This window comes from Pristis pectinata, chromosome 7 (assembly GCF_009764475.1).
Source record: "Pristis pectinata isolate sPriPec2 chromosome 7, sPriPec2.1.pri, whole genome shotgun sequence".
Classification (NCBI taxonomy): domain Eukaryota; kingdom Metazoa; phylum Chordata; class Chondrichthyes; order Rhinopristiformes; family Pristidae; genus Pristis; species Pristis pectinata.
Window position 1 is genome coordinate 6185893 of NC_067411.1, and position 22499 is coordinate 6208391.

Sequence of the window (22499 nt, forward strand, 5' to 3'; positions counted from 1 at the left end):
TCCACATCCTTCCTGTAATGGGGCGACCAGAACTGCACACAATACTCCAGCTGTGGTCTGACTAAAGTGTTATACACTGAAAACAGTACTCTAAATGCGGCCTCACCAGCATCCTGTGCAACTGCACCTCAACCTCCCAACTTCCATACTCCATACCCTGAAAGATGCTGAAACCAGGTGCAGTCACTTCAAAGGCTCTAGGGACAAAAGGCACACCAAATGACTGGAATTGATGTTAAAGTCCCATGAGCAGTTTGCTCAAAGGTTGTGTGTAAATGATACTTGAGCTCGTGCTAATTGTAAGTAATTGCATGAACGTGACAAATGAAAACATTGTCTTGAATATTTTTCATTATATTATTTTGAACTTTTTATGAATAAAGTATATTTTTGAAATTAAAGAAACACCTCAGTGCTGCACTCACTCAGTATGTCACTGGAGCATCAGCCAAGGTTTGGAGCCAGATGTCTGGAGTACCGCTGTTGACTCAAGTGAGGGATCCACCCACTCGAATGTGACTGACCAAAGCTTGAAGTTCCCGAATTTAAATGAAAAAAAAAACCCCGGTTTTATCCAAACTTTTGAGTGACCCGAAACTTGTAATCACTTGATGATTAATAGTAAGTTTCACTGATTAGTTTCGGCAGCAAGTTGTCTGTCAATCTCCTTTGGATGTGTATAAGACCTGCACTGGGGACTATGATATATAATTTTATCCTCCCCAAGGACCGAGCCTGGCTGTGTGACACACAGTAATGTTGCACCAAGTGATAGGTCAGCGATCTTTTTTCAGATGGTGGCTGTTCAAAGTGGTTTGACCATTCCTTTTGTTTTAAGCATTCTGACTGGTTGCATCACAGCCTGGTATGGGGGCTGCAGAGGGTGGTAGACTCAGCCAGCTCCATCACAGGCACAACCCTCCCCACCATCTAGGGCAGCTTCAAGAGGTGGTGCCTCCAAGAAGGTGGCACCCATCACTAAGGACCCTCACCACCCAGGATGTGTCCTCTTATTACTACCATCAGGGAGGAGATACAAGAGCCTTTAGACCCACAATCAATGATTTAGGAACAGCTTCTTCCCCTCCACTGTCAGATTTCTGAACGGTCCATGAACACTACCTCATTATTCCTTTTTGCACTATTTATTTATTTTGTAACTTATGATAATCTTATGTCTTTGCGCTGCACTGCTGACACAAAACAACACATTTCATGTGTCAGTGATGATAAATCTGATTTGTTTCATTTCCTTTTTTCACCTTCATTTATCATTTTTCTTTTACAAATATGAGCTTTGTTACCCTTTAGTACATGGTGGTGAGTCACCCACTTGAACAGTTACTGGTAAAGGTGACTCCACAGGGAGTTCCAGGACTTGGACCTAACGATGATTAAAAGGCTGGCGATATATTTCCAGATCCGGTGATGGGTGATTTGAGGGGTGAACCTGCAGGTGGAGATACCCATGAGCCAACTACCCTCAGTGATAGAAGTAGTGAGTTTGGAGTGACCTCGATGGGAAATCGTAGTGATCGCACCTCCTGTACCGTGGTTCACCAGTGGCAGAGGAAGTGAACATTTGGAGTGGTAGGTGGGCTCCTCTGTCCGAGATGCTGTCTAGCTTCTGGAGGGTTGTTGAAGCTGCACCTATCCACTCAGTGAATCTCTCCTCTCTTCCCTCCTATTTTCCCTACCTCACTTGTCTTCTCTAACTTGCCTGTCCTGTCAAAGTCATCAACCCACTTTTCTCCTTCCACAGACACTGAGCATTTCCAGTGTTTGTCCATAGTTCAGATCTACAGCTTCTCCATAAATCGCTATGGCTTTTGAATCAAGTAAAACAGAGTAAAGTACTTGGTGGAGGAAGGAAAACCATGGTGCAACAGCATTGTCTTCCAACTCCCTGGCAGTTGCACGATATAAGGATGGAGGTGCTGAGTGACGATAACAGTCAACTTCTAACAATTAGTTGCAGGTCCAGACGCGAGGTCAGACTAACAGTGCTGAAGAGTTTTGGAAATGCAATTACCTGACCATGTTCTTTTGGTAGATGTTCCTTTCAAATCATAGAAAGATATCTCCCAGTTACTCCCACTCTCCTGACTCCTAAGCATAATATTTCTCAAGTATTTATCCAATTTCCTTCAAAAAGTTATAGAAATGTAAGAAGCTGCAGAGAGTAGTGGACTCTGCTCGATACATCAGGGGTACATCCCTCCCCATCATCAGTAGTATCTGCAGGAGGCGCTGCCTCAAGAAGGCAACATCCATCATCAAAGATCCCTACCATCTGGGCCATGCCATCTTCTCGCAGCTGCCATCGGGCGGGAGGTGCAGAAGCCTGAAGTCCCACACCACCAGGTTCAGGAACAGCTACTTCTCTTCAACCATTCGGTTCTTGAACCCACTGGCACAACCCTAATCACTACCATTTAGCAATAATAAGATGACTTTGCACTAAAATGGACTTTTTTTTTGTTCTAATTGTGTTCTTGTAAAAAAAAATTTGTATAATTTATATTTAATTTATGCTTTCCTTGTGACTACTGCTTATATGATGCTGTGTGCCCCTGATGCTGCTACAGGTAAGTTCATTGCACCTGTGCACACATGGACTTTTGTGCATATGACAATAGACTTGGCTTTGAACTTTGGAAGGCATAGATAAGGTGAATAACTGGTCTTTTCACCAAGGTAAGGGAGTCCAAATCTAGAAGGTGTAGGTTTAAAACGAGAGGGGAAAGACTTAAAAGGGACCTGAGGGGCAACCTTTTCCACAGAGGGTGGTGAGTGCATGGAATAAGCTGCCAGAGGAAGTGGCTGAGGCAGGTACAATTACAACATTTAAAAGACATTTGGACAGGTTCGTGGATAGGAACAGTTTAGAGGAGTGTGATCCAAATGCAAGCAAATGAGATTATCTCAGGCAACTTGGTCAGCATGGACAAGTTGGGCCGAAGGGCCTGTTTCTGTGCTGTATGTTTCTGTTTCTGTGACTTGCTGGTTTTCCTTTTTCATAATTTTGGTTACGATTTAAGATCTCTCCACTCCAATCTTCTCCAAGGAACATAATACCACCTTCTCAACTCTTTCTCCTAACACACAGCATGACCATCTTTTTCCACCAGACCTTTAATGTAGAAAGGCTGCCATTCTAGAGGGATAGGGGATGTTTGTGTGAAGGATGGTGGGGAGGAGTGGTGGTGGGTAGTTACATGGGGCCTGGTTTTAATCAAAGCTTGACAAGAGTGTGGTAAGTGGGGAAATCCCTGGCCTTTAAGAATAATGCCGTGACTTGTTCATCATGGTGCGCAACTTATTTGAATGCAAAGTAAAGTGCGGACTGGGTTGCGCGAGTTAGCTTTCCTCTGTCAGTGTCCTTCGATGTAGGTGTGTGAGGGTGGAGGGGGGAGAGTGTAGCATCAGCGAGGGGGAGGGAAAATGAAAATTTGGATTGTGAATGGGCAGGCCCCATCTACCCACTGGTTGGTTGCTACAGATAGAAACCCAGAGAAATTCCCTGCAATGTTCTGGCCAACAGTCCTACTCTCAACTAGAAGTCAAAGCAGGGGAGATAGATTAGGAGCAGGCTGATAGGATCAAACTATCTATATACCTCGTTGACACTATGACCTCACTGTCATACAGTTTTGATCTGAAATTGATCTGTTCCCAGGGAGTTGGAGAAAGTCCATGGAATCCTGAAATCCGTGGAATCGAGCTGTTCCAAATGTATCTGCTCCTTCTGGTTGAAACTGTCTGGTACAGAACTCTGTGATCCGATAACTCCTGTGTCCAGTTTGTTTAGAGTCTGGTGATGTTAGTGTTTAGAGCAGCCACTAGCATTTGTCTTAGCATTTTATTTTTGCAAAATTTGAGATGATAATAAAAATTTGCTGTTTTGGAATTAGAACATAGAACAGCACAGGAACAGGCCCTTCGGCCCACAATGTCTGTGCTGACCGTGGTGCCAGTTTAAACTAGTTGCATCATGAGCCACATCCCTCCATTCCCTGCATGTTCATGTGTCTATTTAACAACTTCTTAAATGACCCCAGTGTATCTGCTATCACCATCACCTCGGGCAGTGCGTTCCAGACACCTACCACTCTATTCAAAAAAAATTTGCCCTGCACATCTCCTTTAAACCTTTCCCCTCTCACCTTAAAGCTCTGCCCTCTAGTATTTGACATTTCCACCCTGGAGGGGGTGGGGGAAAGACTCTGTCTACCCTCTCTATACCTCTCGTAATTTTATGAACCTCTATCAGGTCTATTTGTGAATTTATTTCTGCAACTACCTGTTCACAGTGAGAAGCCACTTGAGGGATGTGCAGGAGGGAACTGGCAAGACTAGAAGTTTGGTATCTGTTTATGTAGGGGTTGTTGGGGCAATTTCTGTAGTCGGGTCCCAGGGTGCTGGACTGGAGTGTTTCAACCTGTCTAACAACTGTGCATGAGATATCTAAAATCTCTAAGAGACTTTGTAAAATAAGATTCTACTTCTGTAATGACTTTCACAATTGTAGAATGCCCTGAAAGGATTCCCAGCCAGTGTCGATGTGTCATGAACCTGCAATAGGACCGAACTAATGACAGAGGTCATAAGTATTGGCCGGGATTTGGCCTGTGTAATCCCTGATGTAAACTTGAAAGTGCAGACCAAGCTTCAGTTGAATGTCTTTACTGGGAAGACGGTACGTCTGCCTATCCAATGTTGCCCCCAGGCTTTGTCAGGTCAGCCTAGGTACACGTTCATCTGGATTGGGGCTCAACTCCACCACCTCCTGACTCAAGGGGACAAATACTACACTTATCCACATGTGTTACCATACAAAGGCAGTGTGTTACAAAACTGGATGTCCCAGCTCTTGTTGTTGCACAAGGTTCCCTTGTTGTTCTACTGTGGAATGGATTTCACAATTTCAAACTTTTTTTCTGGCCTCATTTTTTTGTCATTCATTCAATGATCTACTGGGTGAGGCGGAAGGAACTTTTCCAGGACTTTTATCCCTGATTACTTCACTTTCTCAATGCCTTCCTGCTGTGCTCAGTGCTACTTGATTGACTCATGTTGATCAAAGACCAAAGTCAGGAAACTTCAGACAGGTTGAACAGTGGAGAAAGTTTCAAATCCCACTCAGAAAGATTGCAGTGTCACGTTCCGTTTGGCTCCAGTGCAGTGACTCTATCACTGGAACACAGAAGTTCATCTCACTTGGGTCCTTACTGTGCACAGGCACAAATCGCAACAGATTCAGTTTTGCTCAGTTCCCGCACCAGAAAAGTTAGTGAAGAAAGAGCTTGGGACAAAGTGATCTTGAGTCAAAATCTATACAACTCCAAAAGTAGTAACACATTTGGGGCTATGCTACAACTTGCATCTATAACTTATAGTGGCTTGAAAGTGTTTCACAGGAATATTAACTAATTTTAACAAAATTCGAAAACGAGCCATTGATGTCTGAGATATTTCATGATTAAAAAGTAGCTCTGTGTCAAAGTTTTTGGCCAAGAATTTTAAGGGGTTTCCAGAGCTTAGAATTGCCAGCTGAAAGCCAATGGTGAAGTGATGAGAGTCTCATGAGGGAAGAGGGCAGTCTTGTAAGGTCAGTTGAGGTTGGAGGCAAGAGTGTGGAAGCTGATGTTTGAACAGCTTAAAATAAAGATGTTCTTGGAGCAGAAGTCAAGTGTCAGGGTGAAGGGTGACAGAGGCAGGCAGTGTTGCACTAGCCTAAAGCACTGCGGTTCATTTGTGGAGCATACATTTATAGAGTCATAGAGTTACACAGCACAGAAACAGGCTTTTGGCCCAAACTGTCCATTGCCAAGTTTTCTACCTGAACATGTCCCATTTGCCAGCATCTGGTCCATATCCCTCTAAACCTTTCCTATCCGTGTACCTGTCCAAATATCTTTTAAATGTAATTGTACCCACTTCTACCACTTCCCCTGGCAGCTCGTTCCATACACATACCCCACCTTCTGTGTGGGAGAAAGTTGCCCCCCCCCCACCAGATCCCTTTTAAATCTTTCCCCTCTCACCTTAAACCTCTGCCCTCTAGTTTTAGACTCCCCTACCCCGGGATAAAACTGTGACCGTCCACCTTGTGGCCTTCATAATTTTGAATTTATTGGAAGCAGGTAAAAGATTGGTAGACTTGTGCAACATCATGTTTGTGCATTAAGTAGTTCGGAGACAGAAGGATGCCTTTTGACTATTCAAGTCCACGATAGATGGTTGTGAAACCAATCCAGCCGATCCCACTCTATCAGCCTCGACCCATTGGCCTGCAAATTCTTTCATTCTGTCATGTTACAACTGTGTAAGTCGTTGGTGAGACCACACCTGGAGTATTGCGTACAGCTCTGGTCATCACACTATAGGAAGGATGTCATTAAGCTGGAAAAGCTGCAGAGAAGATCCACGAGGATGTTACCAGGACCGGAGAGCTTGAGTTATAAGGAGAGACTGGATAGGCTGGGACTTTTTTCTCCGGCATGTAGGAGGCTGAAGGTTTATAAAAGTTTATAAAATCATAAGGAGGCATAGATCAGGTGGATGGTCACAGGTTGTTTTCCCCCAGTGTAGGGAAGTCTAAAACTAGAGGGCATAGGTTTAAGGTGAGAGGGGAAAGATTTAAGAGGGACCTGAGGGGCAGGTTTTTCTCACAGGGTGGTGGGTGTATGGAACGAAGTGGAAGAGGTGGGTACAGTTACAGCATTTAAAAGACATTTGGTCAGGTACATGGATCGAAAAGGTTTAGAGGGATATGGGCTAAATATAGGCAAATGGGACTAGCTCAGGTTGGCATGGATGCGTTGGGCCGAAAGGCCTGTTTCTGTGCTGCATAACTCTATGAATCTACAGTCACTGTCAGGTCACCACGGGGACTCAGCTCTTTGGTAAACGTTTGGATCAAGTCAGTGATGAAATCTGGAGCCACGTGGTCCGAACAAAAGCCAAACTGGGCACTGGTCAGTATGTGTCAGTGACAGCTCCCATCACTTTGGTTATTGAGAGTAGAATAATTAGGCAATATTAGTGGGATTAGATTTATCTTACTTTTTGTGAACAGGATGGGAATGGTGGTTAATGTCAGGGTTGATGCCAGTGTTGTAACTGTATTGGAACAACTCAACTTGAGGTACAGGTTGTTCTGGAATGCAAATCTTTGGCATGAATGCTATTTGGTTCCATGATCTTTGCTGTATCTGCTGCTGTCAGCTGTTCCTTCACAATATTTTTTATTCATTCCAGGATGTGGTCTTCGCAGGCTGATCCAGCATTAATTGTCCATCTCTAGTTGCCCTTGAGAAGGTTGTGGGGAGCTGCCCTCTTGAACCGCTGCAGTTCCTGAGGTGTGGGTGTACCCACAATGCTGTTAGGGAGGGAGTTCCAAGATTTTGACTCAGTGATGGTGAAGGCTGTGTTTTTGCTGCCCTTGTCCATCCAGCTGGGTAGGGGTGGTGGATTTGGAAGGTGCTGTCTGAGGAGTGTTGGTGAGTTGCTGCAGTGCATCCTGTAGATGGTACAAACTGCTGCTACTGTGCATCGGTGGTGGAGTGAGTGCGTGTGGATGGGGTGCCTGTCAAGCGAGCTGCTGTGTCCTGTATGGTGTCGAGCTAGTGGAGGGTGTTCCCTCATGCTTGAGCCTTGTAGATGGTGGACAGGCTTTGGGGAGTTAGGAGGTGAGTTACTCACCACAGGATTCCCAGCCTCTGACCTGCTCTTGTAGTCACACTGTGTACGTGGTTACTCCCGTTCAGGTTCTGGTCAATGGTAACTCCCAGGATATTGATGGTGGAGGATTCAGTGATGGTGATGCCATTGAATGGCAGGGAGTGATAGCTGCATGTTCTTTTGCTGAATATCATCATTGCCTGGCTCTTGTGTGCTGTGAATGTTACTTGCCATCTGTCAGCCTAGGATATTGTCCAGGTCTTGCTGCCTTTGGCTGTAGACTGTTTCATTGTCTGAGGAACAGTGAATGGTGCTGAGCATTGTGCCATCAGCAGCAAACATCCCTACTTCTGACCTTGTAGAACATAGATTGAACTTATGATTGAAGGGAGATTATTGATGAAGCAGCTGAAGATGGTTGGGCCGAGGACACTGCCCTGGGGAACTCCTGTAGAGCTGTCTGTGGCTGAGATGATTGACCTCCAGCCACCACACCCATCTTCCTTTGTGTTGGGTACAATTCCAACCAGGGGAGGGTTTTCCAGAAGGTGCCCAGTTTAGTCAGGGCACCTTCATGCCACACAATCAGATGCTGCCTTGATGTCGAGGGCAGTTACTCTCACTTCACCTCTGGAGTGAGTGAATGGTTGTGGATGGGGCACCTATCAAGCGGGCTGCTATGTCCCATCTGGTGTCGAGCTCCTTGAGTATTGTTGAAGCTGCACGCATTCAGGCAAGTGGAGAGTATCAGGTGAAGTGGCTCAAATTGGCCGGAGCCTGGTTTCTGATGGTGGGAACCAAGATGAATCAACTACTTGGCACTTGTTTGTGAATGTTTTAGCTCCTTCCTTGATCACTCATTCACTCACTATTGTGGAGGACGGGAACAGAGCCACCTCCTCCAATTGCCTGTTTAATCGTCCTCCACCACTGATGACCAAGTGTGGTAGGACTGCAGAACTTTGTTCTGGCTGTTGGTTTTAACTATTGCTTGCTTCCTGTATTGCAGCCTCAGTCTTCATTGACAAGAGACTATATTCTCTGGTCAATGACTTGCATTGCCGTTGCTTCTCGTGACTATGATCGAAGGGGAGATGTTGGTTTTCTTTCTCCACTGATACTTATCCATCAGCACTTGTTTAAGCTGGAAAATGAGTGCACAAGCTGCACTCCCACTGCCCTGGAAAATGTGATGGTGAATGTTTCCAGCTGTCAGAACAACAAACATTTGGCACAAATTTATAAAAAAAAATATTTCGGTTAATTTAACCAGTACTGAGGAAATTGGACTGAAGGTAAAAATAGAATGAACTTGTACCATTGTCCTTTTTGTCATTTAAACTCTCTCGCCTCTGCATCTCTTGGCATTTCAGTTTTACACAGCACAGAAATAGGCCCTTCTGCCCACTTGGTCCATGTTGACCCATCTATTCTCATCCCAGTTAGCAGCACTTGGTCCTTAGCCTTCTGTGTGATGCCAGGGCTTTGTCTAAATATTATTTCTGGATGACTCCCGCTTCCTTCCTCTGTTCTTAAACTTGTCTTTGTAATCAAGATAAAACCATTTGATGAAACCTTCTGATGAAACATCATTCCCCTGTTCCTCTGCTGTTGCTGCCTGACCATTTCCAGTTTATATTTCTGTATTCTCAGCTGTTGCTTCCTGTGACTATGGTGGAAGGGGAGATGGTTTGGTTTCTTCCTCTATTTGTATTTTTCTCCTGAGGCAGTAGAGTAAATTGACAGCATGAAACAGTACATTCTACAACACTTCAACAACACAGCTTGTCAGAAACAATTTTAATATAAAAATAAGTTACTCTGTATACTCTCATATTTAACAGTTTAAAATAAAATAACCTACATCAGAAAAGCAAAAACTGTAACAATAAGAAAGATCCATTGAAATATATAAGGGAGGGGACAGTAAACTTCAATATGGTTACACAGATGCCTATGAGCAGTATGTGCAGTACAAACTGATTTGTGTGCAGACTGCTGGAACATCAAACTTCTGAATCTTTGAAGGTAAAGCAAGTTTGCAATCCCTAAGATTCTTAAGAATTTCCCTCTCCATTGCTCTGAAGTCTTGAAGTCTTTACGATGCCAAGCCAGCGTGATGGGATGGACTTCAGGAGGGGACACCTTGCTACTCTGTGGATACCACAAGTACTGTGGAGCACAGGAGGAGTCCACTGGGCACAACATCTACTTGATATTGTCCTGAAGAAGGGTTCTGACCTGAAACATTGACCATCTGTTCTTCTCCACAGATGCTGCCTGGCCTGCTGAGTTCCTCCAGCATCTTGTTTTTTTTTTTCCCCATCTTCTTGCTGGCTCCAAGACAGATATCAGATTAGAAGAGCTCCCTCCTAATAACCATAGAGTCATACAGCATGGAAACAGGCCCCTCAGCCCAACTCATCCATGCCAACTGTGTTGCCTAGTGAGTTAGTCCCATCTACCCATGTTTGGCCCATAGCCCTCTAAACCGCTCCTATCCATATACTTAGCTAGATGGCTTTTAAACATTGCTAATGTGCCCACCTCAACCACTATTCCTGGCAGCTCATTCCAAATATGCACCACCCTTTGTGTGAACAAGCGGCCCCTGAAAATATTCCCCTGCAAATAAATGAATTTCCTTTTCACATGCTTATTCAGGTATTCTTTTCAAACTTACTATTGAACCTTCCAAAACTTTGGACAGTTGTGGTGGCGATACCTATAGTAAGTTTGCCTACTGGTGCTGGGGGTGGGGGTGGGGGTGGGGGTGGTCAGTTGGGTAGGACTTGCACATGTAATTCTTCATGGGCAATCTTCAAGATTAAGTACCAGCTGATGTTTTTTTCATGACTTTGGGGCTCTGAAATCTGGGAGAAAAACTGCTCACATAAGAATAGGGGGAATGAAAATTGACTGAATTGGTCAACCGTGAGCTGGCACAGACTAGATGGGCGCAATAGCCTCCTGTGCCATAAGTATTTATGACTGGGAGAGGGGTGGGGGACCATTCAAGTGCTGGGGTTAGCCTGGGATTGAATTACAGGCTGTGGGACCATAACTAGCCCAAACCAGTATCAATCCTGTCCCAACACCTATGGTTTCCAAACTCTGGGCTTGAGGCTATCATCAGATGTAAAGAGACAGCACACAGTTTAATGGCAGGACCCTTAACAATGCTGACGTACAGAGGGATCTTCCAGTCCAAGTCCATAGCTCCCTGAAAGTGGCTGCACAGGTCGATAGGGTAGTAAAGAAGGCACAAGGCATGCTTGCCTTTGAGTCGAGGCATTGAGTTCAAGAGTCAGGAGGTTATGTTGCAGCTTTATAAAACTCTGGTTAGGCAACATCTGGAGAATTGCATTCAGTTCTGGTCACCCCATTATAGGAAGGATGTGGGGGCTTTGGAGAGGGTGCAGGAGAGGTTTGCCAGGATGCTGCCCAGATTAGAGGGCACGTGCTATGAGGAGAGGTTGGACAAACTTAAGCTGTTGTCTCTAGAGTGGCAGCGGCTGAGGGGAGACCTGATCGAAGTTTATAAGGTCATGAGAGGAGTGGATATGGTACGTAACCTGCTTCTTTTACCCAGTGTTGAATTGTCTAATACCAGACGGCATGCATTTAAGGTGAGGGGGGCAAGTTCAAAGAGATGTGTGGGGCAAGTTTGTTTTTACAGAGCAGTGGGTGCCTGGAATGCACTGCCAGGGGTGGTGGTGGTTTTACAGTAGAGGCATTTAAGAGGCTCTTGGGCACATGAATGAGCAGAGAATGGAGGGATTATGGACCTTGTGTGGGCAGAAGGGACTAGATTCATGAGGCATTTATTTACTAATTTAACTAGTTCAGCACAACTTTGTGCTGTTCCTATGTATTGTTCGGTATCCTATAACCCAGGCATGAATGGGAAGACCAGTACTGCAGCTTGCCTTTGCTTCTCTGTTCTAACCACAGCCTGAACCAGTGCGGGCTTGGACAAAGGTCTGACAATGTTATTAGTCACTTCTTGCATGCGGATGGCATGTCTTTTGCCACCTCAGACAGTTCCAAAAATACAGGACACCCAACACAACACTTGTGAGAAGTGCTGTAACGCAGGGGATGCTGTGACCAATCCTGCACAGCAAGCTCCCACAGACAGTAAACTGGTCCTTGACCTAATGATGTTCCTTAGTGATATTCATTGATGGATTAATACTGTTTCAACATCAGGCTTCTCATCAGTAGGAGCCTTGGACAGGACATCCTCTCTGGTACCTGGGTACAGCCTTGCTTTTAAATGGAGTCTCCTGGTGCAAAAGTCCCATTGCGGAATGCTGCCCCCCCCCCCCCCAGGGCTCATGGGAGAGGTGAGGGTGGGGTGGGTCAACCATGGTCATTGGCAGCACTCCGAAATGTGCCTGAGGCACTCATCGCTGACCTCATCGTTAAACAGCCTCATGCACTTTGGGCACTGGAGGAGTCCTTGATGTCTGAGCTCAGAGCTAGCGACCTCCGCTGAGGCAGTGTTACCCCCACGGTGTGGCAGGGGCCGATCCATACCGTTACCAAACACCGGATCCGTCACGTCCAACTCCAGGCGGTAGGCGCTGTTGCCGTGGCGACGGGCACTGGAGTCATGGACCTCCTGCAGGATGAAGGAGTAAATGTGAGCCATCCGATGAATGGAAGCTTAGACAATATCCCCGTCACATCTGTGGCACAACAATGACAATGCTCAAAAATAGTGATGTACAGCTGCAAGCAACAAATCAAGTGCATAGTTCCCTGAAAGTGGCGTTGTAGCTAGGCAGGGTGGGGAAGGTGTTTAGTACACTGGCCTTCAGCAGTCAGGGCATTGAGTATAGAAATTTAAGATTTCTTTATTGGTCACATGTACATCGTAACACACAGTGAAATGCATCTTTTGCGTAGAGTGTTCTGGGGGCAGCCCACAAGTGTCGCCACGCTTCCAGTGCCAACGTAGCATGCCCACAACTTCCTAACCCGTATGTCTTTGGAATGTGGGAAGAAACCAGAGCACCTGGAGGAAACCCACACAGACACGGGGAGAACGTACAAACTCCTTACAGACAGCGGCCGGAATTGAACCCAGGTCGCTGGCGCTGTAAAGCGTTACGCTAACCGCTACACATTGCAGTTGTACAAGAAGTTGGTGAGGCCGTACTTGGAATATTGTGTTCAGTTTTGATCACCCTGCTAACGGAAAGATGCTGTTGAGCTTAGAAAGAGCGCAGAAAAGATTTACGAGGATGTTGCCAGGACTCAAAAAGACTTGTAAGGAGAGGTTGGGCAGGCTAGCACTTTATTCCTTGGAGCGTAGGAGACTTGAGGGGTGACTTTACAGAGGTTGTATGAAATCATGAGGGGCATCGATGGGGTCAATGCATAGTCTTTTTCCCAGGCTTGGGGAGACAAGGATTGGAGGGCACAGGTTTAAGGTGAGAGATTTAATAGGGACCTGAGGGACAACTTTTTCCACAGAGTGGTCAGTATATGGAACCAGCTGCCAGAGGAAGTGGTTGAAGCAGGTACATTAACAACATTTAAAAGACATTTAGACAGGTACACAGATAAGAAAGGTTTAGAGGGATTTGGGCCCAGCTTAGATGGGCATCTTGGTTGGCCTGGATGAGTTTGGGCCAAAGGGCCTGTTTCCATGTTGTACAACTCTGTGACTCCAAATGCAGGGCTGAAGGAGGATTTGTTGTTAATACAGTTGAAGTGTTAACATCAGCAACACTTAAAATCGCAGAACTTGCTTTATCGAAGGGCCTTTCAGAACCTTGGAACTTGGGTCTTTTGAATGGAGGTCACCAACGAGAAGCAGCAGCTAAGTTTGCACACAGCAAGATCCCACGAATAGAAATAGATAACCACCAGGTAACATTGGCAAGGGATAAATATTGACCAGGTGCCTGGGACGACGTTCTCTGGTCCACTTCATTCAAGTCCACCCGAGAAGTTCTCAGCTTGACAAAAGGCGGCACCTCTGACAGTGCAGCACTCCACTGGAGTGTCAGCCCAAAGTTTTGTGCTCTGCCTCCTGGTGCGGGCTTGAACCCACAAGGTTAGCGTAACACTATTACAGTGACAGCGACCCAGGTTCAATTCCTGCCGCTGTCTGTAAGGAGTTTGTACGTTCTCCTCGTGTCTGCGTGGGTTTCCTCCGGGTGCTCCGGTTTCCTCCCACATTCCAAAGACGTACAGGTTAGGAAGTTGTGGGCATGCTATGTTGGCGCCGGAAGCGTGGCGACACTTGCGGGCTGCCCCCAGAACACTCTACGCAAAAGATGCATTTCACTGTGTGTTTTGATGTACATGCGACTAATAAAGATACCTTATCTTAAACCAAGCAAGAGCTGACACCCAATCACAGGACAGATTGTTGCCGGTTGCAGACAATCCATTTCCAGGTTACCTGTTTCCGTGGCAGCTGGAGCCGGAGTCGAGCCAATTCTTCCTCCAGCTCCTGAATCCTGCTCTGGGCCCTCTCTCGGTCTTTCCGTTCCGACTTGAAGTCATCCTTGTAGACCAGGACCTAAGGCAAGGGACACAGCTTTAATTACAGAGGTTGGGTGCCAACAAGACCTGGACCTGGTACAGAAAGGCTCCGTAGACCAGGGTCGGTCTCAGCGTCAGGGACAGTGTGGGCCCACTTGGTGAAGGGTCCACCATCTCTGGGCTCACTCATCACAGCCCATTTATAAAATTGTTAGAGGAATAGGTATAGACAACTAGTATCTTGTTCCCCTAGGGTCAAAATGTTTAATAGTAGAGGGCATGCATTTCAAGCGAGAGGGGGCAAGTTCAAGGGAGATACATTGGGGACATTTAAGAAACTCTTAGATAGCCCTCCATTTCTCTATCATTCATGTGTCTATGTGGGAGGGAAGGGTTAGATAGATCATAGAGCAGGATAAAATGTTGGCACAACATCGTGGGCCGAAGAGCTGTAATTACTGCGACATTATTACTGTGCTGTAATGTCCTATGTTCTATGAGATGTGTGGGGCAAGTTTTTCTTTAAAAACAGTGGTGGGTGCCTGGAATGCTCTGCCAGGGGTGGTGGTGGAGGCAGATACCATAGGAGTGCAAGAGGTTCTCAGGGGGCAGGCACGGTAGTGTAGCGGTTAGCATAACGCTTCACAGTGCCAGCGATCTGGGTTCAATTCCGGCCGCTGTCTGTAAGGAGTTTGTACGCTCTCCCGTGTCTGCGTGGGTTTCCTCCGTGTCTGCGTGGGTTTCCTCCGGGTGCTCCGGTTTCCTCCCACATTCCAAAGACGTACGGGTTAGGAGGTTGAGGGCATGCTGTGTTGGCGCCGGAAGCGTGGTGACACTTGCGGGCTGCCCCCAGAACACTATGTAAAAGATGCATTTCACTGTGTGTTTCAATGTACATGTGACTAATAAAGCGATCTTATACATGGATGTACAGGGAATGGAGGGATATGGACCACTTGCAGGCAGAAGGGATTAGTTTACGTTCTAAGCCCAGTGGGGGTAGCATGTAGAGCCACAGCCTCCCAGCGTCAGAGACCCGGGCTTGGTCCTGACCTCCGCTGCTGTCCGTGTGGAGGTTGCACATTCGAATTGGCTGCTGTAAATTGCCCCTCGTGTGTGGGCGAGGGGTAGAATCTGGGGGGAGTTGGTGGGAATGTGGGGAGAATAGGTTCAGGGAAAATTAGTGAGAGATTGTGATTGCTTTCTGCCTGGCATAGATTCAATGGGCCAAATGGTCTCTGAGTCAGAGATACAGTACAGAAACAGGCCCTTCAGCCCATTGAGTCCATGCTGACCATCAAGCACCCACTTACACTAATTCCATTTTAATCTCCCCACGTTCCCATGAACTCCCCCCGGATTCCACCACTCACCCACACACTGGGGGCAATTTACAGCTGCTAATTAACCTGCCGACCCGCACCTCTTTGGGAGGAAACCAGAGCATCCAGGGAAACCCACGCGGTCACAGGGAGAACATGCAAACTCTACACAGACAGCGCCCCGAGGTCAGGATTGAACCCGGGTCTCTGAAGCGGTGAGGCAGTGGGTCTACTCGTTGTGCCACTGTGCCTCCTAAGTCACAAGGACTCCTAAAATACAAGGGAAAGAACCTCTCTAATGTGGGTCCGTGTGTTTGCTAGCTTTATACCATTCTACAAAATTACTGGGAATTTAGGAGGGGGAATGTGGTTGAGCATTTTTCTTCCTTCACCCCGTCCCACCAACCAGGGGAGAACATTGGGAGTACCAAGATTCAAGTGAAGCTCTGAACTCGGAGTAGAGCTGAGCCTGGGGCACAGGGGAATCAGACCTCATGAGTCCATCTCCACAAATAAAATGTGCAAGGCTAAAAGAGTTTGTTCTAATCCCATTGCAAGTTAAAAAAAGATATCCAAATCCCTTGGTGAGATTCCTGCCTTCAGATTTCTTTTCGGTATCATGCCTAGGGCACAACCTTGTTGGTGGTTAAACCAACACTATCTGTCCTCTTGGGAAGATGCAAAAGATTCCCATGGCAGTAATTCAAAGCAGAGCAGGGAATTTATCAGGTCCTAATCAATATTTAGCCCAGAGTTCCACTGCAGGGAAAGTACACGGAATTCAAGATTAAACTGTCGGGAACATTGAAGGGTTACTTTTTGGGAAGTCAAACCAGGATCAGACTTTTACAGTGAACGGTGGGGCCCTGGGGAGTGTTGTAGGACAGAGGGACCTAGGAGTACAAGTACATGGTTCCCTGAAAGTAGCATCACAGGTAGACAGGGTGGTGAGGTGGCGTTTAGCACGCTGGCCTTTATCAGTCAGGGCACTGAGTTTGGGAGTTGGGACGTCATGTTGCAATTATACAAGATGTTGGTGAGGTCACACCCGAAGTATTCTGTATACTTTAGGTTCTTCTGTTGTAGGAAAGACGTCATTAAGCTGGAAAGAGTACAAAGAAGGTTCATGAGAAGGCTGCCAGGACTCGAGGGCCTGAGTTTATGGGAAGAGGTTGGGCAGGCTAGGGCTTTATTCCTTGAAGTGTAGGAGACTGAGGGGTGTTCTTATAGAGGTGTGTAAAACCATGAGGGGCATAGATAGGGTGAATGCACTCAGTCTCTTTCCCAGGGAAAGGGAGTCAAAGACTAGAGGGCATAGGTTTAAGGTGAGAGGGGAAAGATTTAAAAAGGAGCCTGAGGGGCAACTTCTTCATGCGGAGGGTGGTACGTACCTGAAATGAGCTGCCAGAGGAAGTGGTTGAGGCAGGTACAATAACATTTAAAAGACAGTTGAACAGGTACATGGCTGGGAAAGGTTTAGAGGGATATGGGCCAAATGAGACTGGCTTAGATGGGAATCTTGGTCAGCATGGACCGGTTGGGCTGAAGGGCCTGTTTCCATGCTCTGTGACTCTGGTACAAGGTTCAGTCAATAGCTGTTGTCTCTAGCATCGTGTCCAATGTTATACCCCATGGTGGGGGGGGGGGGAGAAAAGAGACGTGCACTTCACAACCACTGTACACCCCAAAGCACCTTATGGCTAATGTACCTTTGAAGTGCAGTCACAGTTGTGATACACAACAGGGCAAGCTTTCACAACAGCAGTGTGTTAATTACTAGGTCATTTGACCTATTGTAGTGGTCAGAGAGTCATACAGCACAGAAACAGGCCCTTTGGCCATCACCCACCCTGTTACACTAACCCCACCTTATTCTCCCCACATTCCCGTCAACTCCCCCCAGTTCTACCACTCACCTACACGCTAGGGGACAATTAATCTGCACGTCTTTGGGATGTGGGAGGAAACTACACCCACAGGGAGAACGTGCAAACTCCACACAGACAGCACCCGAGGTCAGGATTGAACCCGGGACTCTGGCACTGTGAGGCAGTACCTCTACCAGCTGTGCCACCGTGTGATATTGACTGAGGAATGAAGATTGGTCAGGGCAAGATCCAGACTCTGAGGAGGAAGCAGGTCTTGAAGAGTTGGATGTTAATTTAGTTCAAGCTCAAATCCAGTGACCTCACCAGGGCTTGAATGCAGACACAGGGCCAGACACAGAGACGGCACTCCCTCTCAGCTGTGAGGTAGATGTAAAAAAAAAAATCCAATGACACATCCTAGAAGAGCAGGAGAAGTCACCCCAGTAGTCTGAATGACCAATATTCATTCAATCACTGAAACAATGACTAATGCTTCTGGGATCTTGATGTGTATGAATTACTTGCCACGTTTCCCGTTACAATTCACTGCCTGTGATGTGCTACCATTGACCCGATTAGGAAACTGACTGGGCGGCAGGGGAGACACGATCCAAGTGATGGGATATGACTGGTGTGATCCAACTAGGCTCAGTGCTGAGGTTGCAACATACCCGTTGACCCAGATAGTGGGAATAGATGGCTGCGTATCCAATGACAACTCTGATAAAACCATAACTTTACAACGAGATTGGCTAACATGGAAAAGTATGAGATTTTGGACCCACAACAAAATGATAGGAACTGTATACCTCAAGTACCAATCTCCAGAAGCACTGGAGACTTGGGGCCCATGCACGAATATCATTACATTGTTATGGACAGCTGCAGACGGTAACAAAATTGGATATGAAGATCAGTATTCCATTAAGCAGAGTACCAGGGAGAAGTTAGACAATAACTTGGTTAGATCGTGCCCAGAGTACTGACACTAGTGATGGACACTGCATTGGAGGGAGTCCAGTGTAGCTCTTACAGAACAGTAGTTTGATTCTAATAAATTTCTCCTTGTTGCTGAACTAACTACTGTGTGCAGTTTTGGTTGTCCCCATTACAGGATGCTGCCTGGATTAGAGGGTATGAGCTACAAGGAAAGGTTGGACAAACTTGGATCAGTCTCCCCAGAGCATTGGAGGATGGGGGAAAGAGTTTTTTTAAAAATTATGAGAGGCATAGATAGGGTAGACAGTCAGAAACTTTTCCCCAGGGTAGAAATGTCGAACACCAGAGGACGTGCTTTTAAAGTTAGAGGTGACGCAAGGGGCAAATTTTTGTTTATTTTGGAAAGATAGTGGTAGGGGCCTGGAATGGGTCACCAGGGGTAGTAGTGGAAGCAGGCGGTTTGGTGGAGTTTAAGAGGCTTTTAGACAGACACATGAATATGAAGGGAGTGGAGGGATGTGGATGATACACAGGAGGACATTTAGTATAAATTGGCCTCAAGGTCGGCAAAACATTGTGGGCCGAATGGCCTGTCCAGTGCTGCACTGTTCTGTTCTACTGCAGTATTCCCTGGAACTTACAATACACTAAACAGAACTGACAGGGTAGTAAATAAGAAATTTGTACCTACTTTGAGGTCAGAGTGGGAATGGGATGGAGAGATGTCAATCTTTGGTCTCCTGCTCTCAAGGCTGAAGGCAACTTAAAGTTTCTTATAGGTACAGTGGTACCGCCGACATTACTGATGTAACCTGTGTGTACCATTGTGTCAGCTGCGCTGTCACCAGTACATTGTACCAGCCTCCCTGTGCTGTTCCTCCACAGAACCCCTCATCCTCTGAGCAAGCACCTGATGCACAGAGTTCAACCACTTGAAGTGAAGAGCGATTCCAGTATTCCCTTCACATTTTATTTGGTAATTTCAGATAATTATTCTGAATTTTCACCTCTTCCATCCCCCTGCATTGTCATTTCAACTTGCTTTGCCTCCTTCCCTGTTGTGGACATTCCCTTTTCTCACCTCCCCATTTTAAAACCAGTTTCTCTCTGACTATTACCACTTCTGTCATCGACTTGCAACGTTAACTCCGTTCCTCTTTCCACAGATGCTGCCTGACCTGCAGAGAATTTCCAGCACTTTTTGTTCTTTTACTTCAGATTTTCATCATTGCTTCTGCATTTTGTTTCCCCTTGGCTGGAAAATCTGTAAGTCTGAGTACAAGTTTCTGGAAGGGCTATCCAGATGCCATCCCTGCTTGGGGGGGTGGGGTGGTCAGAGTATCAGGTTATGGGGCAAGATATTTGGGACTGAGATGTGGAGAAACTTCTTTGCTCAGGGATGAACCTGTGGCGTTCTCTAACACAGGGGCTACTGAGGCTGTCCCTGACTGTATTTAAGATTTCCAGGTGGAAGAGAGAGATTGGGAATACGGTATTGACATGGAAGCACAGTGACACAGGTTCGATCCTGACCGTCAATGCTGTCTGTGTGGAGTTTGCATGTTCTCCCTATGAGCAAATGGGTTCTCCCCGCCACCCCCCCCCCCCCCCCAGGTGCTCTGGTTTCCTTCCACATCCCAATGACATGTTCTTTGGTAGGTTAATTGGCCCCTGTGAACTGTCCCCAGAGTGTAGGTAAACGCTGCACTCAGTGAGAGGTAGAATCTGGGGGGAGTTGATGAGAATGTAAGGAGAACAAAATGGGATTATGATAGGATTAATGTAAAGGGGTGCTTATTTGTCAACAGGGAGTCGGTGGGCCGTATGGCCTGTTTCTGTGCTGTATCTCTCTCTGGGATTGAATGAAGGTGGCTTCAGGTCTGAGTGATACGTTTCCACCAATCAGGCATTTCAGAATGGACACTCCTACACACAGACCACCTGGGAAGGCACAGAATTCTCTTCCACAAACAGCAATTGATAACAACTCAGTTGTTACCTTTAACCTAGAGATTTATGGAGTTTTAATGACCATAAACATACCAAGGAATACAGAGGAATATTTCAGCTTTGAGGAGAGACTGGGTTCGTTTCCTTGGGAGCGGTGGGGGGGGGGGGGGGGGGGGGCGCGGAGGTGGAATGACAAATATGTACAAAATTAAGAAGGACTTAGAGAGCAGGACAGTTTTCCCCCCACAGCAGAGCTGCATGAAGTTAGGGACCACAGGTTAAGGGCAAGGGAAAAGAGGTTTAGATGGGATCCAAGGAAGGACTTCTTGGCCCAGAGGGCGATTGGGATCTGGAACGCACCGCCTGAGGTGGTGGTAGAGACAGGTAGACAGTTTGGTGGCAAAACGTTGATCTCCAGAGGTTGAAGATAGAACAGTACAGCACAGGAACAGGCCCTTCAGCCCACCATATCTGTGCTGACCACGATGCCAATCCAAACTACCCCATCAGCCTGCACTTGGTCTGTATTCCTCCATTCCTTGTTTGCTTAGCTGTCTAAATGCCTTTTAAACGTTGCTGTCGTATGTGCCTCCACCAGCAGCACATCCCAAGCACCCACCGTGTAAAAAAAAACTTGCCTCCCAAATCTCCTTTAAACTTTTCCTCTCTCACCTTAAACCCTCTAGTGATTGACATTTCCAGGGAAAAGACTCCAGCTTCCTACCCTATCTATGCCTTTCATAATTTTATAAACGTCTATCAGGTCTCCACTCAGCCTCCAACGCTCCAGAGAAAACAACCCTAGTTTGTCCAACCTCTCCTTATAGCTCATACACTAATCCAGGCAGCATCCTGGTAAACCTCTTCTGCACCCTCTCCAAATCCTTCCTGTTGAGGGCAGTGGGTAGAGAGTCGTACTGGATTCAGGTGTAACAAAAGCTCCATCTACAAGGTGATGGGGCTGGTACTGTCACAACACTGAAGTACCTAGACAAGCATAGCTACAGAAGGCTTGAGAGCTTCACGTTCCTAGCAGTGAACATCACCAATAGCCTGTCCTGGTCCAACCACGTAAAACGCCATGGCCAAGAAAGCTCACCAGCACCTCTACTTCCTCAGGAGTCCAAAGGAATTCAATATGTCCCCTTTGACACCCAGCAACTTTTATCAATGCACCTTAGAAAGCATCCTATCTGGATGCATCACGGCTTGGTACAGCAACTGCTCTGCCAGGACTGCAAAAAGTTGTGGACACAGCCCAGCGCATCATGGAAACCAGCCTCCCCTCAATGGACTCAATGGTCTATACCTCTCACTGTCTTGGTGAAGCAGCCAGCACAATCAAAGACCCCACCCACCCAAATCATTCTCTCTTCTCCCCTCTCCCATCAGGCAGAAGATTCAGGAGCCTGAGGGCACATTATCACCAGGCTCAAGGACCGTTTCTATCCCACTGTGATAAGACTATTGAAGCTGGGCTGTATCCACAACTTATTGAAGCTGTAGCTTCAGTTTCAGCTTCAGACTACTGAAGCTGTAGCTGTGACACTTTACTCTGTTATTGTTTTTACCCTGTACTACCTCCATGCACTGTGTAATGAATTGACCTGTACGATAGGATTGCAAGACAAGTTTTTCCACTGTACCTCGGTACAAGTGACAATAATAAACCAATACTGATCAGGTAAGAAATAGAAGACTACAGACCGGTAAATTGCATTAATATAGATAGATACTTAGTGGTAAGCATGAAAGTGGTGGGCCGAATGGTCTGTTCTGTGAGACTCTAGGGCTTGTACAGTTAGCTCACTAACCATGACCTCAATGAATGATGGAACAGGCTTGAGAGACTAACTGATCTCTTCCTGTTCCTTCTTTACTAAATAAGTCCAAGTTGTTTTTATTTGGCAGAAATAGAAGGAACTAGGTTGGATTGGGAGGGGGTGGGGAATGGGAGAGAACATGTTTCGGGAGAGGATATGGGAAAAGGTCAAAACAAGAAAAAATGGTTCACGTCACAGGGCTCATTCTTCGAACAAAGCAGCCGGCACCGTGTGGTGATTCACTTCAGTCCTTCACTTAAAAGAATGGGGAACTCGTCAGCAGAAGAGGTCATTTTCAGTCACTGGGATGAATCATAGCTCCTGGTGCCTTATCGAGCGAAAGAGGAATTTCCCAAGCTTTTCCTCAATTGATTGTAAACTCATTTTTGTCTTCCAAAGGCAACCCT

General features: G+C 46.5%; 1 protein-coding gene across 1 annotated transcript in view; it reads right to left on the minus strand.

Moving 5' to 3' along the window:
• Positions 1–9471: 9471 nt before the first annotated feature.
• The window catches only part of tnip2 (TNFAIP3 interacting protein 2), a 34254-nt gene continuing 21226 nt past the window's right edge, over positions 9472–22499 (minus strand). Inside the window, exons 5-6 of the mRNA XM_052020499.1 lie at positions 14108–14227; positions 9472–12313 (exon numbers count right to left, since the gene is read on the minus strand). Of these exons, the coding sequence (XP_051876459.1) occupies positions 12062–12313; positions 14108–14227 (372 nt within the window). The 3' untranslated portion in view covers positions 9472–12061. The remainder of the gene's footprint in view (positions 12314–14107; positions 14228–22499) is intronic.